A 14,155-nucleotide genomic window follows, 5' to 3' on the forward strand; every position below is an offset into this window, starting at 1 on the left:
GTGTTTTAGCATTTGAGAAAAACTGTAAAAACGCTAAAATAATGGTTTATCATCTAATCTGAGCTGTTGAGACAAACTCGTTTTACTTTACTGATAAAAATAACTAAGGAAATGATCTAACAATAAATGAGGAAAGTCCAAAAACTCGGCATTAATGACTGCATTAATATGAACACAGTACTTCATAATCACAGGATCCTATAGAGTAGTGTGTGTGTGTGTGTGTGTGTGTGTGTGTGTGTGTGTGTGTGTGTGTGTGTGTGTGTGTGTGTGTGTGTGTGTGTGTGTACGTATGTACCATGTTTAGATATTTTTGTGAGGACCAAAAATGGGAATGCTAATATGTGGGGACCAAAAGTCCCTTATGGGGGAAAAAATACCTGTCCCTGAGTTTGAAGGTTTTAGTGTCAGAGCTATAATTAGGTTAGGGTTAGGCCATGGCATTTATTTTCGATGGTTATGGTTAGGGGAAGTGGCTAGGTAATGCTAGAGAAAGCATGCTAGGGATGGCATAATGTCAATTGGATGTCCCAACTAAAACATGAAAACAAGTGTGTAAAAACAAGTGTGTGTCACAAATCACAGAGCAGACAGAACTAAATGACCATAAGTGTAGATCCTAATTTTTTAGCTTTTCTTTTATGTTTCATTGTGGGTCTGACCATCTGCACTAAGCACGGAAACACTGGAAACACAAGTGAACATCTGAGGCTGGTATCTCAGCAGATTAATGCTCGTGATTTGGATTTCAGCCGTCAGATATGCATCTAATGTTCAGGGATCTAATTATTATGTTTGTGTTGTCTGCATTTTGCACCTACCTGATATCAGTTGGTGCCGTGTGCCTTCTTGGACTGGTGATCAGTTTGTGTTTGTGTATTTGAAGTGAGAATATAGAGTCATTTAAATGCTCTGTTTCTCTGTTTGTGTAGGAGCAATTTATTTTTAAAATATAGGTTTCTGTTTGGCATTGATAGAGGACCGAGTTATTTGCATGAGGAACATTAGCTGGGCTGTTTTGGGGGACCCCATTGATATGATAGAGTGTTGGGTTGTTGTTTTTTTCAGTGTTTTGTTTTATTTAATTGAAAAGTTGTTTTTCTGATGAGGCAAGTAGGCAAAAGTTCTTGTTCTGTCAGCCACAGTAGTGAAAAATACATTTATATTCAGAGCTGTGGATGAAAATTTGAAAATAGTTTGAAGAAAAGCAATAATACAGAACCAAGTTTATTCAAAACTTTATTCATTAACTTAGTAAAGTGTAGTTACTACCTTACACTGAGCATGCAGTTTAATAAGAAAATGAACAGTCAGCCCAGGTGTCCTTTTGCACTTCTTTTTTCTTTGATTTTTTGTTTTATTTATGAGTTTAATTAAATGAATGAAATGAGAATTTATTTATTTGTACTCCCACTGGAAATAAAAGCTTTGCACATTTTTTTCAGAGTTTGGCAAAGACACTGAAAATGTTCTTGGAGCTTAACGTATACAAACTTTAACTTAATTTGATTTTGAGAGTGCATCTCACAACAAAGCACAGAAGAATTAAATCTACATATACCAGTACTAATGCTAATATTGTTTTCTGTGTGTCCAGACCAATGACGTCGCAGGAAACACTTGGAACTGGCTTTACTTCATCCCTCTCATAATCATCGGCTCCTTCTTCATGCTTAACCTGGTGCTTGGTGTTCTTTCTGGGTAAGTCATATATTACAGGTAAACCTAAAGGGTGAACTGTAGTTATATATTCTCTTCTTTACGATCATTATGTTGTTTGCCTTGTTTGAAATCACCTCTGCCCCTGCTGTTTTTGTCAGGTTGCCAGTTTCTTTCACTGAATTTCAGCTTCTCACAGTCTGTGTCAAAGGATGTGCCAAAATGAAAGAGTGAGACAAAAAGTCAAAGAAAACTAACTTTTAATAAGTCAATGAACAAAAGAAGCAAATACTAATACAGCAGAAACCCCAACTTACGAAATTAATTCATTCCCAAGGGTCTTTCGTAAGTCGAAGCACTCATCGTGCCTTTTGAGTGAACGATAGGCTAATTGCTAACTGCAACAACAATACGTCGTTCAAGTGGAACAGCGAAGCGCAAGTACGGAAGCCAAGGGGGTTGTCACATGATTCGGAAGGCATTGTGGGCCTTCTGGACTCAGCCAATCAGAGCCAGCAGATTTCGTTACACGGGCATTTTGCTGTAACACGGGCAGAAATATTGCCGTTAAGTGCCTTCATAACTTGAATTTTTCGTTAAATGGGGCATTCGTAAGTCGGGGTTCCACTGTACTTGGACAGGAACATGTAGCACACGAGAAAATGAACACAGGGATGACAAACTGTGTGTGTGAGTGTGTGTTGGGGGCAACTAAGAACTAGAGATTGAAAACGCTAAATATAGAATTTTACCAACTGCTAAAGACTTGTGCCCATGTGTCCCTTGTATACAGTATGTATATATTTTTGGTGATCTTATCAAAATTTCCACTAAATAACTTAAAATTTTGAGTTACATATTTCAAGATTTTTTACTTACTCAGAGGTAGCTTAAAATTTACATATCTCAGAACGTAAGCTTTTTTTCTCAGTAGTGCAAAAATAAACTTCCATACTGATGTTTGGATCCTCTCATCACATCCATATGACAGGAAATGCTGCAAGCTAATAAGCAGTAAATGGAAGTCTATGTCACTTAAATTATGTGAATGTGTTAGTGGATGCGTTTCTATTAGACTTCTTGAGAATATTTTATAATCTTTAAAAGGACATTAAATTAAAGCTTCTGGCTGTTTCGGTGGCCTGTATGTACAAATAAGTATTTTAGGGCCACATTGTAGCTGTTTATAGGAGCAGCAAAAAATAAGATTATCTTATGGCTTGAAACTGAGTGTTAATCAAGTAAATCAACAGAATATTCAGCATGCTTTTCTATCATCTACTGCTTCTCCTTTTCACCTTCTTCCTCTCATTGTCTTTCCCTGTCTTGTGTAATGAAAAGCCTGTGCTCGGTAGCTTTAATCATCCTGGTCCTCTGCACTCCTAAAGGCAACGTCTGTCCATCTCATTGTGTCTATGGTCACAGAGAGCCCTGCCTCACCTGCCGTGACTCACGGCCTCTTGTCTTTTTAAACTCTTGATTAAAGCAAACATGTTTGATCATTAGTCTGGACGTCGTAAGGAAACGCTGCTTAAAATGAAGCTCTTGAGAAAAATGATGATCCAACAACAGCTAGCTCATATTCCTTCGGTGAAATGATCACTTTGCCCTCTCATCTTCCTGGTTTTCATGAAACTATTAAAAACTATGAACTGTTCAGTATTCCAAATCATGCTTCCTGATGACTGTGTGCCACCAATCCATTAACTTACATTAACTATATACAAGGCATAAATAGTAAAGTAGGAAATCAACAAGGTAACAAAATCCTTTGAGCAGGCACTTCTAATGCTGGTCAAAGGCTGTTTGTTAATCTTTTCTTATCTTATTATCGCAATAACACAAGTGAAAAGTCAGACATACTCTAGCACTACTAAGGTTGAATAACTTAATCCCTGAAATGATTCTACTACAGAGGTTGTGAAAAAAAAGATGTCATATGCATACCGCTGCTTTCAGTCTTTATGTTAAGCTAATAGCCTGCTGCTTATAGCTTCATATTAGACCTTAAAACAAGAAAGTTGTGTGCGACAACTGAAAACTGAATAAACATGCTTCCTAAAACAGAACTGAGGAAAAAATACTATATCATACGATTCATTGTTTTCTCTACGTGAAGTGCATATGCTGCCAATAGTCCTATCTCACAGAGCCATGAAACAGCATCATGAGCTTTCTTCTCCACCCAAACATTTCATGTCTGAAAATGTTGGAAATATCTCCTGAGAGTTATGGCTATGCCAGCAGCCTTTTTTTCCTCTTGCATATCCTCAACAGTTTCCCAGCTGTCATCTTAACTCTGACCTTATTAACCCTTTAGAGCCGATCGGAGCGGACACGCTCCATTTTGCATAACTATTTTTAAATCCCGGTAGCACTGCAACCACGTAAGCTAGCGCAAAAATTTTTTTTGCATATGAAACCGGAGGAGTTGTACTTATATCTTATGCCATCAGCTTGTCCTAGGTCACGGTTTCCTTCCACATAAAGCTTTGCAAAAACTGCATAAAAAGCGCTTGCAGGAACAAAAACATAATATTCCAGAAACACGCTTTGCCGGTCCGATCAGCTGTTCATAACACTTCCTACGTTGGAATAGACGTCAGCGCGAACTTTTGCATTTCCGCCATTACCTGCCCGAAACCGGAAGTGACGTCATTTTCGCGGAAATGTAGTCTTTTTTACCATCAGGGCCTCAGGGCCTCAGGGCCTATACTGGTCTTTTTAAAAGTTATCTTTGACTTTATGACTTTCTGTGTCGTTTCTGGGATGCTTAGGACTCATATTGCACTGCTGGAAATAGTTTATTTTGATAAATATGCTGCTTTTTTGCAAATTTGCAGTATAATATTTATTTTCGTTTTTCCTGCAGTATATAAAAATTGGTGTATTTCAAAAATAAAACTATGAAGACATTCAAAATAAATTTCCTGTGGTGGGAAACTATTTTGTGCAACTTTTTTGTATTTACAGTTTTGAGGGATAAGCCTCTTAAATTTCTCTAACTAGAAATATATGTTAAAAAAGCAAAAACGATTTTCAATTTTTTGTAGTTTATTGCACTTTTTTGCAATTTATGTAATTACTATGCACTTAATGAATACATATTATTAAAATCTGGGCTATAATGGTTGTATTGATGTATAGCAACTTGAAATGCTCCCAAAAATGGCTCCACAGCATGTAAAAATATAATATAAGCTCTGGCGGACTTGGTTCTATGGTAGGTCTTAAAGGGTTAATCCATCTGCCCGAATTGTTTGAACCTCAACTTCATCTACAGTTTATCTGTGTCTTACGTAGATCAATATCTGCTTACATGAGCCAAACATAAAAAAAGTCTTTAAATGCAAACTACCACATGTTAAATGTTAATGCAATCTGTTCTTGCTGTGTATATATAAAAAAAAAAACCTGCCTCAACAGAGAATTTGCCAAAGAGCGAGAGCGTGTGGAGAAGAGACAGGAGTTTCTAAAGCTTCGCAGGCAACAGCAGATTGAGAGAGAGCTCACCGGATACTTGGAGTGGATCTGCAAAGCAGGTTAGACTCATCTTTCAAAAAGCATGGTTGTGTTTAAGAAAAAAAAAAAAAAGGGTAAAAAAGAAAATCCCCCTTTTTTTTCCCTTTCTCTCTTTCGCTGCAGAGGAGGTGTTGCTGGAGGAGGAGGATGAGATTGCAGAGGAGAAGTCCCCACTGGACGGTGCGTGGTACAAGAGGAAACAAAACCTTCCAGGTGAAAACAGGGCTGAGTATCTGTTGCCTGCTTTACCATGGTCCATTACCACAGGAGGCCGATGGTAAACCAGGCACAGAGACGGTATGGCTCATCGTTTCCATCTCATGACTGCTTTTGGACATCATTAAACTTGTGCACATGGATCATTTTAAAGTCATCAGTCATGGATGTGATCTGGCTCTTTTTTTCACCTGTCTACTTGTTGCATGGACTTTTATGATGCAAATTATTACTGTGATTAGAGTTTTTTTTTTTTTTTAAACCCAACAAGCTAGCTGGCAATCCTATGGAGATGACAGAAGTCCAGGAACTCAATGCAGCAGCCAAAAAATTGTCTGGCATGTAACACTGCAGCATGTCGTTTTCACAGTTTTAGCCTTAGAAGTGCTGTTGAGCACTAAGAATGAGCACTTCAAGCAAAAGTACTGTAAACTCTTCTTCAGAGATCACACCCCACCCTGAACCACTTTGAAATGACTGCACATATGATTTGAGACATGCAGTTTACACCTCATTTTATTTTATTTGTTTAACTTTAAGATGGCTGTTGTGGTCTTTTGCTTGAATGTTGTTTTCTTTCTTCTTTTCTATTACAGTCTAATCTCACAGTGTCACGTATGTTTTGCTGGTAGTTATTTAGTGTTTTGTTTGTCGTGTTTTTGTGTAATGGTTGTCAGCAAACAGCTTGTAGGGGGATTAGGATCAAGTCCCGCCTGAAGTTAGCAGTGACTATTTGGATCTTTGAAAACCATGAACATGCAGAGTACACAAAGTAGTTGTTCTTGCAATTTTTAACTTTTCATGCAAAAATAATCTATGGCTAAACAGATTTTGTTGTGCAATTCTCAGATAATTAGCATATATCTAAAATCTTTAAGGTTCTTTATTTAAATTTAACCAGTCAGTCACCTCAGTATGTTTAGTCTGTTTCCAGGCTTTTGAGACATTTGCATCATAACACATCAGAATTATTATAACAGTTATTATCAGTTAATATTACTGACAAACCATTAGCAGATTTATGTATTTAGCTTGCTAATCTTTGCTCTTTTGCTAATGCCAAATTAATTGCTTCACCAAATAACTATAATGCATAAACGCCTTGACCTCAAACATACTGAAAATTTGAGGACTATATTCTTAAAAACAGGAAAGAGGTGGTCAAATATCCAGCAAGAATTAAACCAGAAGCTGGTTGATGGTAGAGACATCTGACTGAAGTACAACTTGCTAAGGGACATTTAACCAAATATAGGGGAGGTGTGCATTTGCAGTGTTGGGAAGGTTTGTATTCCACTACAGATTACAGAATATATGCCCCAAAATTTATTTTGTAACGTATTCCGTTACGTTACAATGAGAGTAACGTATTCTGAATACTTTGGATTACTTAATATGCTGTTTACAACTACATGAATGTGATTTATTACTATTATCTAAGGGCCGCAGCTACAAACCGTAGTAAAGGGACCTCTGGCTAATACGGTGGGTTTGTGTCGGGCTCGTAGCCGAAAACTAGTTTTACTTTGTTGTCTGGGTCAAGTTTGCTAGCGAGACACAGAGAGAGGCATTGAAAGGCTGCTCCAACGGAACTTATTGTTTCGGAGAAAAACACAAACGCAGTGTACAGTCGAGTCTTAATAGCTTACTTACAACTGGGCTCGTCAGGCACTCTTCTTGGCTGCAGTGGTTATTATTATATTTACATGCTTCCAGCTCCTGTTTCTGCTCGATGACAACTCGTACTTTTCCACTCTCCTTTTTTCTCCCTCCTCGCACTCACAGACACTTAACGGGTATGGCAGTCCATTCTCCCTGCAGCACGGACTACACTGCCCATGAGGCTACATTCTTCAGGGCTATGCCTGTAGCATTCTGCCTATTACCTTAGCACAACAACAACAACAAAAAGCCCTCTCTCACCCAGGAAACATACAAGCTGTGTCCCAAAACGTCGGCTGCACCCTTCGGAGGACCCGGCCTTCGCGCTTCGCGGTCTACGTGGGCCGGGTCCTTCGAAGACCGAGAAGGCCGGAAGTGCGAGGCTGTGAAATTGGACGGTCTAGCCTTCAGATTTGCGTCACCGCTGTGTCGGTGTCCGTCTGCTCCTTGCTATCTAAAATATAACAGGACACTGGCGTAAATTCTCGACCGTCTCACATTTCTGTTTAACGTTTATTCAGCTGTGTGAAAACCCCGGAGGAACCCACCCGATGGATTAATAAAGTTTTATTTAATCTAATAATCTAATAACTTTGATCTCAGCCAAACCGATTTACTCCGGAACAAATAAAACACAGAAAAAAGGCAAACAATTACATTTTTAAGTTATCCGAGTGACTTCTATATCATGTTTAACCTGAGTAGCGAAAGAGCGGGGGTCTGAAAACAATGAAGCCGGGAGTCCGCTGCTCTCGCCGGCTGGAGTGACCATTGAACCCCCCAGCTTGCTATCGAGCTGGTGGGTAACAGACGTCTCCGAAAACATCGGCACACTTTTGCAAATATGCGATATCTTGATAAACCAAGCACATATTTGTGATTTACACAGCTACTTTCTCGCCTGAAAATATGTTAAAAGTTTATTTTGCGACCAACAAAGATTAATAAGACTAATTTTAAAACTTATTAGCGGCCGCCATTGTTGGCAGCTGAAATTTGGCTGAGCCGCGCTATGAATTCTGGGATATGGTGGGCCACGAAGGACACACCCGACCCATCCTTCAAATTCAGGGAAATAAAGGACGAATTTGTAGGAGTCGACGAATTGGGACAGCCTTTGTCGCCTGGCTGTGACGTAATCGGCCTTCAAATGCGGCCTCCGGAGGATGCAGCCGACGTTTTGGGACACAGCTACAGTAGCAGAGAGAGCATCACCCTGTAGCCATGGCAACCGTAACGCTGCCGCCTGGAACAACAGAACATCCTGACCCGCAACAACAGGAAACAGGAAAATACCACCGTGTAATCCATTTACTTCAACAAAGTAACTGTATTCTAAATACCACCTTTTTAAACGGTAACTGTAACAGAATACAGTTACTCATATTTTGTATTTTGAGCCTGTATGTATACTTTTAACTCTATGGGAATTAGAGAAAATCCAAAATACATTAAAACCTGTGCACCCAGCAGTTAAAATAAATAGTTTAAGCCCAAAATTACTGTGACATTCATGCCTATGGTGAGTGTACTATGTAAACTTATAATCTTAACTGTATTTGTGCTAATTAGTGGTTTTTACTCAAACAATTACTCTTATTACATTTAACATTAAAATAAAATATAAAATATAGCGCGGAGTGTTACATGAAGTCCTAGTGAACATCTGTAAAATATGCTGTCAGTACAGTGCAGCCTGCTGGTCATGACTGCAAAATATATCAGCATTTATGATTAGCCAGCCATTTGATTGCTAATCATGGTTTCCACTCTGCCCTCTCATCTTCACTGTTCTTTGTCTCTGTCTCTGTCTCTTCCTCATGATGTCATTGCATTAGGCCCGATGTGAAGGGAGGGGTTAATTAGTGGGATTAACAACGATAGTCTGAAGGAAACCTATTGAACCAACACACATACATACATGACGGTAAACTGATACACACACATTTGATACACATGCATGCTAATGACTCCAGCAAAATGACAGTAGTCAGCAGCGTTATTTCCCTCAATCAGTTACAAATGGAGGATTAAAACGTATGAGGCACAGCTTTAGAAAAACCGCTCTGATGTTGTTGAAGCAGAAAATATGTATTTGACATCCGTCAGATGAATGACAGGTATGATTAGCGGAGCACAGTGTCAATCATAGCTGCCCGTCTGGAGAAAAAAAGGATTATAAAACTCTTTATTCTGAAATGATTTACTAAGACTTTTAATGATAAGAAATTGAGGAAATTAGCCTTTTTATAACGTACTCTACAGGCTGGATATTTCATTTATAGATAAAAGATGTGCGGCAGCTGCTTTCAATTACTTTCAAAGAACAGAAATTTGAAAAAAAAAAATTAAAATATAACATCTGTTGCTTTTCTCACAAATATGGGGTTTCTTTAATTTAATCATTTGTGCAGATATCTCCTTGTTTTCAAATCAGTTTGGCTGTTTTTTGAGCTCCTATAAATGAATCATTATATAATGCTTACAACAAAGCAAACCCGCCAACCAAAACATATGTTATCTTAGTGCAGGTACAGGCATTTCTTCAAAAACCGAGTTTTTACAGGTTGATATTTTCATAGCTGCTTTTTTCCCTCTCTGAAGAGGGAACAAAGGTTTCTGGGATTCAGTTACAGAAAGAGATTTGATGATGAAGAATTAGACTTGGAGTGGTCTCAAAGCCGTATTTATTTTCTCAGCCTCCTTCCTGCCTCTCAGCTGCTTTCCCGAGCAGATATACAGGCGTTTGGATTTAATGAACGAGCCCACCACTCCAACGGCACTGAAGTGGTCACATGACCCTCACATTCATGTCATGCTGGCGGTTTTTCATTCCAAGGCCGACTTCAAGCAGCAAGGCAGAAAATCTCCAAATGAAAAACGTGATTGATGCCTGCTATTCATAGCTCCCAATTAGCTCACCCATCTTCACCACACGCACACAGTTGTTCCATTGGAAAAAGAAAATGCTAGCATTTCTTGGCATAATCAACTTCACTTTCACAGATCTGCATTAAATAATGCAGATGAAGCAGAACAGGTCCTACTGTATCCTCATATATATTATTATCCTTTTACATCCGCGCTGTTCTCTTTACAGTCCTGAAGCGAGGCAAAGTGAAGAAGGGTAAAAACGACCTGATCAGCGCTGAGGAGGGGGAGGATCCTTTCGCAGACATCTCCTCTGTTGGTAAATCTTTTTTTTTTTTTTTTTTTTTACCCACGTCCACCAGCAGGATACCCCTGACCTTTACATGCTGTCTATTCACAAACACGACCTTTACAATAAACCCCCCATAAAGGCTCATCTTCTACAGTGAACACGTTCTCTGACTCTGTCGCCTCCCTTTATCAGATCAGGATGCCATGTCTCTGCAACATTTAAACACGAGGCCAAAGATCTTAATAATGTATATTATTCTAGCAGCTCTTGGATTCAGAGACCGAATGTCTAAAGTTTCTCCTGGCTGTGGATCACCTTGAGGGCAAAGGAGCATAATTAACTTTTCTAATTAGGCTGTTGAAATAGCAGGAGAATCACCTGCAGCATATTCAAATTATACTTTTTAATATTAAGGGACTTCATGCTTCCCAACAAAGCCAACGTGTAATTGCTTGTCTGTGGGTTGGAAACAGGCATTAGCAGGGTAAATGAAACAATTTAGCTGCCTTCTTTTTTTTCCCCATTATCTGATCTAATGACTGTTTTTTTGTTTGTTTGTTTCTTTAGAAAAAACATTGCTGAGGGAATAGATGTCATATATATTCCATGTCTCATCTCACTGGTTTCACTCATAATGCCTGCAGTTCTGCTGTGCAGCACAGAAGTAGTAGGTGCACAGTTTTAATGAGCAGCTGCAGGTAAATTTCAAGGAGTGTTTAGGTGATTTAATGGTTTGATTTATGTCCCATGGGGAGATTAAAAAAAAAAAAAAATTAATCAGTTTACATTCTTGGCCATGAACGAGTTTATTGCTTGGGAGCAGATTTAAAAGTGTGTTAAATCTGTTTAGAGCACATTTTTCTACCTAGTATAACAGTTAAAAGAAACTTTTTGTGAGCTTAGCTCAATAGTTGCCCCCAAAATAGCAGCAACTTACCAGTAACTTATTAATACCAGTAACTAAAAACTTAAAAACACACACTGAAGATTAGGATAATATAAAACCAGCAGTCTTAAAAAATGTCTATAGCATGAAAATAGAACAGTATTTCAAATTAAAACAAGATAAATACGAACAGAACTGAGAGCCCTACCCCATGTTGTTCTAAAACTGTTCTATTTCTACATTGACCAAACCACAGAAATATTATTTTATTGTGCATTCACTGAATCAGTTTTGTCCTTTCTATTGGTGTCATGTGCAAAAAGTCTCAGTCTACATGAAATAGTCAAATGGAAGAATTACACTCGAGTGAGTGTCCCTGTGCACCAGACAGTTACAGCTGGCTCAGTTTTCCTTCAATACTTGCACCTTTTTCCTAGTGACTTTCAGTTTCTTCCTAGATGTATCAGACTCGTATTCAGAGGAGGGCTTATGCGTAATATCAGCGGTTTAAGTCTGGGAGATTTTTTCTAGGGGGATGTTTCAACTGCAATTTTAACTCCTTATTTGTTGTTAGAAAGAACGGCCTTACAACTATGCATGAGAAAACTGAGCAGTACCAGGAGGTGAAGATGCAGCAGACGTGGAAAGTGAAATCCAAAGTGGTTCCTGCGATAATAGGAGCATTAGGGGATATTAGTAGCATTATGTAAACCCCAAACTGGAAAACTGGAAGAGTAGCTCCAGCAGATTCTACGTACAACATTCAAGCCTGTGGTAAACAATCCAGGCATGCTGTGCAGAGTATCTCTCTGTAGGTACAAATAAAGTGATCTGAATCTCAAACACCCTGAGACCAGTGACACTCGCTTTAGGGGCATAAAATTAGGATGCTACCTTATCTGTATTTATGGGTCTCAGTGGGTACATTGTGGTAAAGGAGAAGCAGTGGAGTACTTTAGTGACCTGACTGGAGCAAATAAATAAATAAATACACACACACACACACACACACACACACACACACACACACACACACACACACACACACACACATTATATATATATATATATATATATATATATATATATATATATATATATATATATATATAGAGAGAGAGAGAGAGAGAGACACACACTTTTACTCTGTTTTGTATTCCATGAGTACAGACCTAATATTTGAAAGAAAAAAAAACTACAGTTGCATCAAAGCCTTCCTACTGCTCATGTGTAGAGGAGAGAGGTTATTTACAGAGAATTAACAGTGCCTTTGATACTGGGTTCATAAAGTCTGTTGTGTTTGTTTTGGTTGAAATTCTGAGTGCAGCTTTCTTAACCCAACAGAAGTAAAATGTTTATTTCTTCGAAGCAAAAAATCCCAATACACAGAAGCCTGAATATTTAATTACACCACAGCTGAAAGGGCAGGATGTGATGCATGCAAGCTCTTATTAGAAAACATTACTGTAAAAAAAAATTATAAACCAAACCACACCAGCTTAGTTTATATGAGTCACAGAATGTGAGTCTTTTATGAATGGAAGGCAGGAAACCAGTGTGCCAAACACATACCCATATCCATCACACAGTTCCTGTAAAACTACAGCTGGCCTAAGTGTTTCTATACAGATTTACCTTACAATAAAAAATATTTAATTTATGTCTAAAAGAGGAAGTAGGTGGATTATTTTCTCTATGATTGCTAAACGAAAGCCTTGTAAGCATTACAGCCATCTGAGTGTAAAAGCTAATTTTAAGATCACCAGGGGAAAAAAGCAAAGGAAACGAACAGTGATTCATTGTGAAAACTGTGAATCTGAGAAATAATTAGACGCTGCACACTCACACATTTCCTTTCTCACCTCTTGGTCATCGTTTTCAGCTCCTCCTGGCTCTCCGTTTGGTCGGGCCAGTGTGAAAAGCAGCGGTAAGATGGACAGCTCATCTTACTTCCGGCGTAAAGAGAAGAGGACCCGCTTCTTCATCCGCCGCATGGTGAAGGCTCAGAGTTTCTACTGGATCGTCCTGTGTGTGGTTGGCCTCAACACACTCTGCGTGGCCATAGTCCACTATGACCAACCCGAGTGGCTTACAAGAGCCCTCTGTAAGTGTCAGAATAAAATGCACTCCTACATACTCACTTATTCACCGCCTGTATGACTACACGCTCTCTGTTTTGTTGCTCTGTCCATCAGACACTGCAGAGTTTGTGTTTCTGGGTTTGTTTCTGACTGAGATGACTTTGAAGATGTACGGCCTCGGAGTAAGGAATTATTTCCACTCCTCCTTTAACTGCTTTGATTTTGGGGTAAGTGTAGGCTGTAATCCAAGCTTCTGTTTGGTGATGACTGGTGTCCTAAAAGCAGAGCCACACACATCAGGTAATAACTTTACCTTCTCCTTTTGTCTTCAGGTGATTGTTGGCAGCATTTTTGAGGTGATCTGGGACATGATTAAACCAGGAGCATCGTTTGGTATCAGTGTGCTGAGAGCTCTGAGACTGCTTAGGATTTTCAAAGTCACCAAGTAAGTTCACTGTGTGAAACTACAAGGTATAACCATACATTTGTCACGGTTCTGGGTGATTTTGACCCAGCATTTTGAGTTCTTATGTTTTGGTTTGATTTTGTATTATGGGTTATATTCTGATTCCCTTGTTTTGCTTTGTTGATCATTATTATAAATCTATGTTTCAGTTTATTCTGGTTAAGGGTTTAGTTCTTAGGTTTTGTCCTTGTGCCCTCGTGTTTCCTGTTTTATTTTGAAGGTTTATGTCTTATATCAGTGTTTCTAGTTTTGCTTTCTCTGTCTCGTTAGGTCTAATTTCTCCCAGCTGTGTCCCCACCTGTTCCTCGTTCCCTCATGTGTGTATATAGTGTGTGTCCTCCAGTGTTCAGCGTCGTGTCGTACCCTCAGATTTGCCTTTGTGTTTCCGGTCTCAGCTTTCATTGTTCAGTTTATGTGTTTGTTATTTGCTGGTAATAAAGCTGTGGTTTTTGAGTTGCTATTTTGTCTCGATGAGTCTCCGCCTGCCTGCACACAGATCC

The 14,155-nt window shown here is 38.9% G+C and overlaps 1 protein-coding gene across 5 annotated transcripts in view; it reads left to right on the forward strand.

Moving 5' to 3' along the window:
• Positions 1 to 14,155, forward strand: part of cacna1bb (calcium channel, voltage-dependent, N type, alpha 1B subunit, b) — a 232,620-nt gene that overhangs the window by 131,508 nt on the left and 86,957 nt on the right. For 4 of the 5 annotated variants that reach the window (XM_085413491.1, XM_085413490.1, XM_085413493.1 and 1 more), the window contains 7 exons: positions 1,598 to 1,701; positions 5,086 to 5,201; positions 5,305 to 5,394; positions 10,160 to 10,249; positions 12,991 to 13,212; positions 13,304 to 13,416; positions 13,522 to 13,634. In XM_085413491.1, coding sequence (XP_085269617.1) covers positions 1,598 to 1,701; positions 5,086 to 5,201; positions 5,305 to 5,394; positions 10,160 to 10,249; positions 12,991 to 13,212; positions 13,304 to 13,416; positions 13,522 to 13,634 — 848 coding nt within the window. The remainder of the gene's footprint in view (positions 1 to 1,597; positions 1,702 to 5,085; positions 5,202 to 5,304; positions 5,395 to 10,159; positions 10,250 to 12,990; positions 13,213 to 13,303; positions 13,417 to 13,521; positions 13,635 to 14,155) is intronic. The other variant, XM_085413492.1, reaches the window with a different exon arrangement.

The sequence above is a fragment of the Rhamphochromis longiceps genome, linkage group LG7 (assembly GCF_057381845.1).
Source record: "Rhamphochromis longiceps isolate RC_006_pf linkage group LG7, R_longiceps_female_GT1.1, whole genome shotgun sequence".
NCBI lineage: Eukaryota > Metazoa > Chordata > Actinopteri > Cichliformes > Cichlidae > Rhamphochromis > Rhamphochromis longiceps.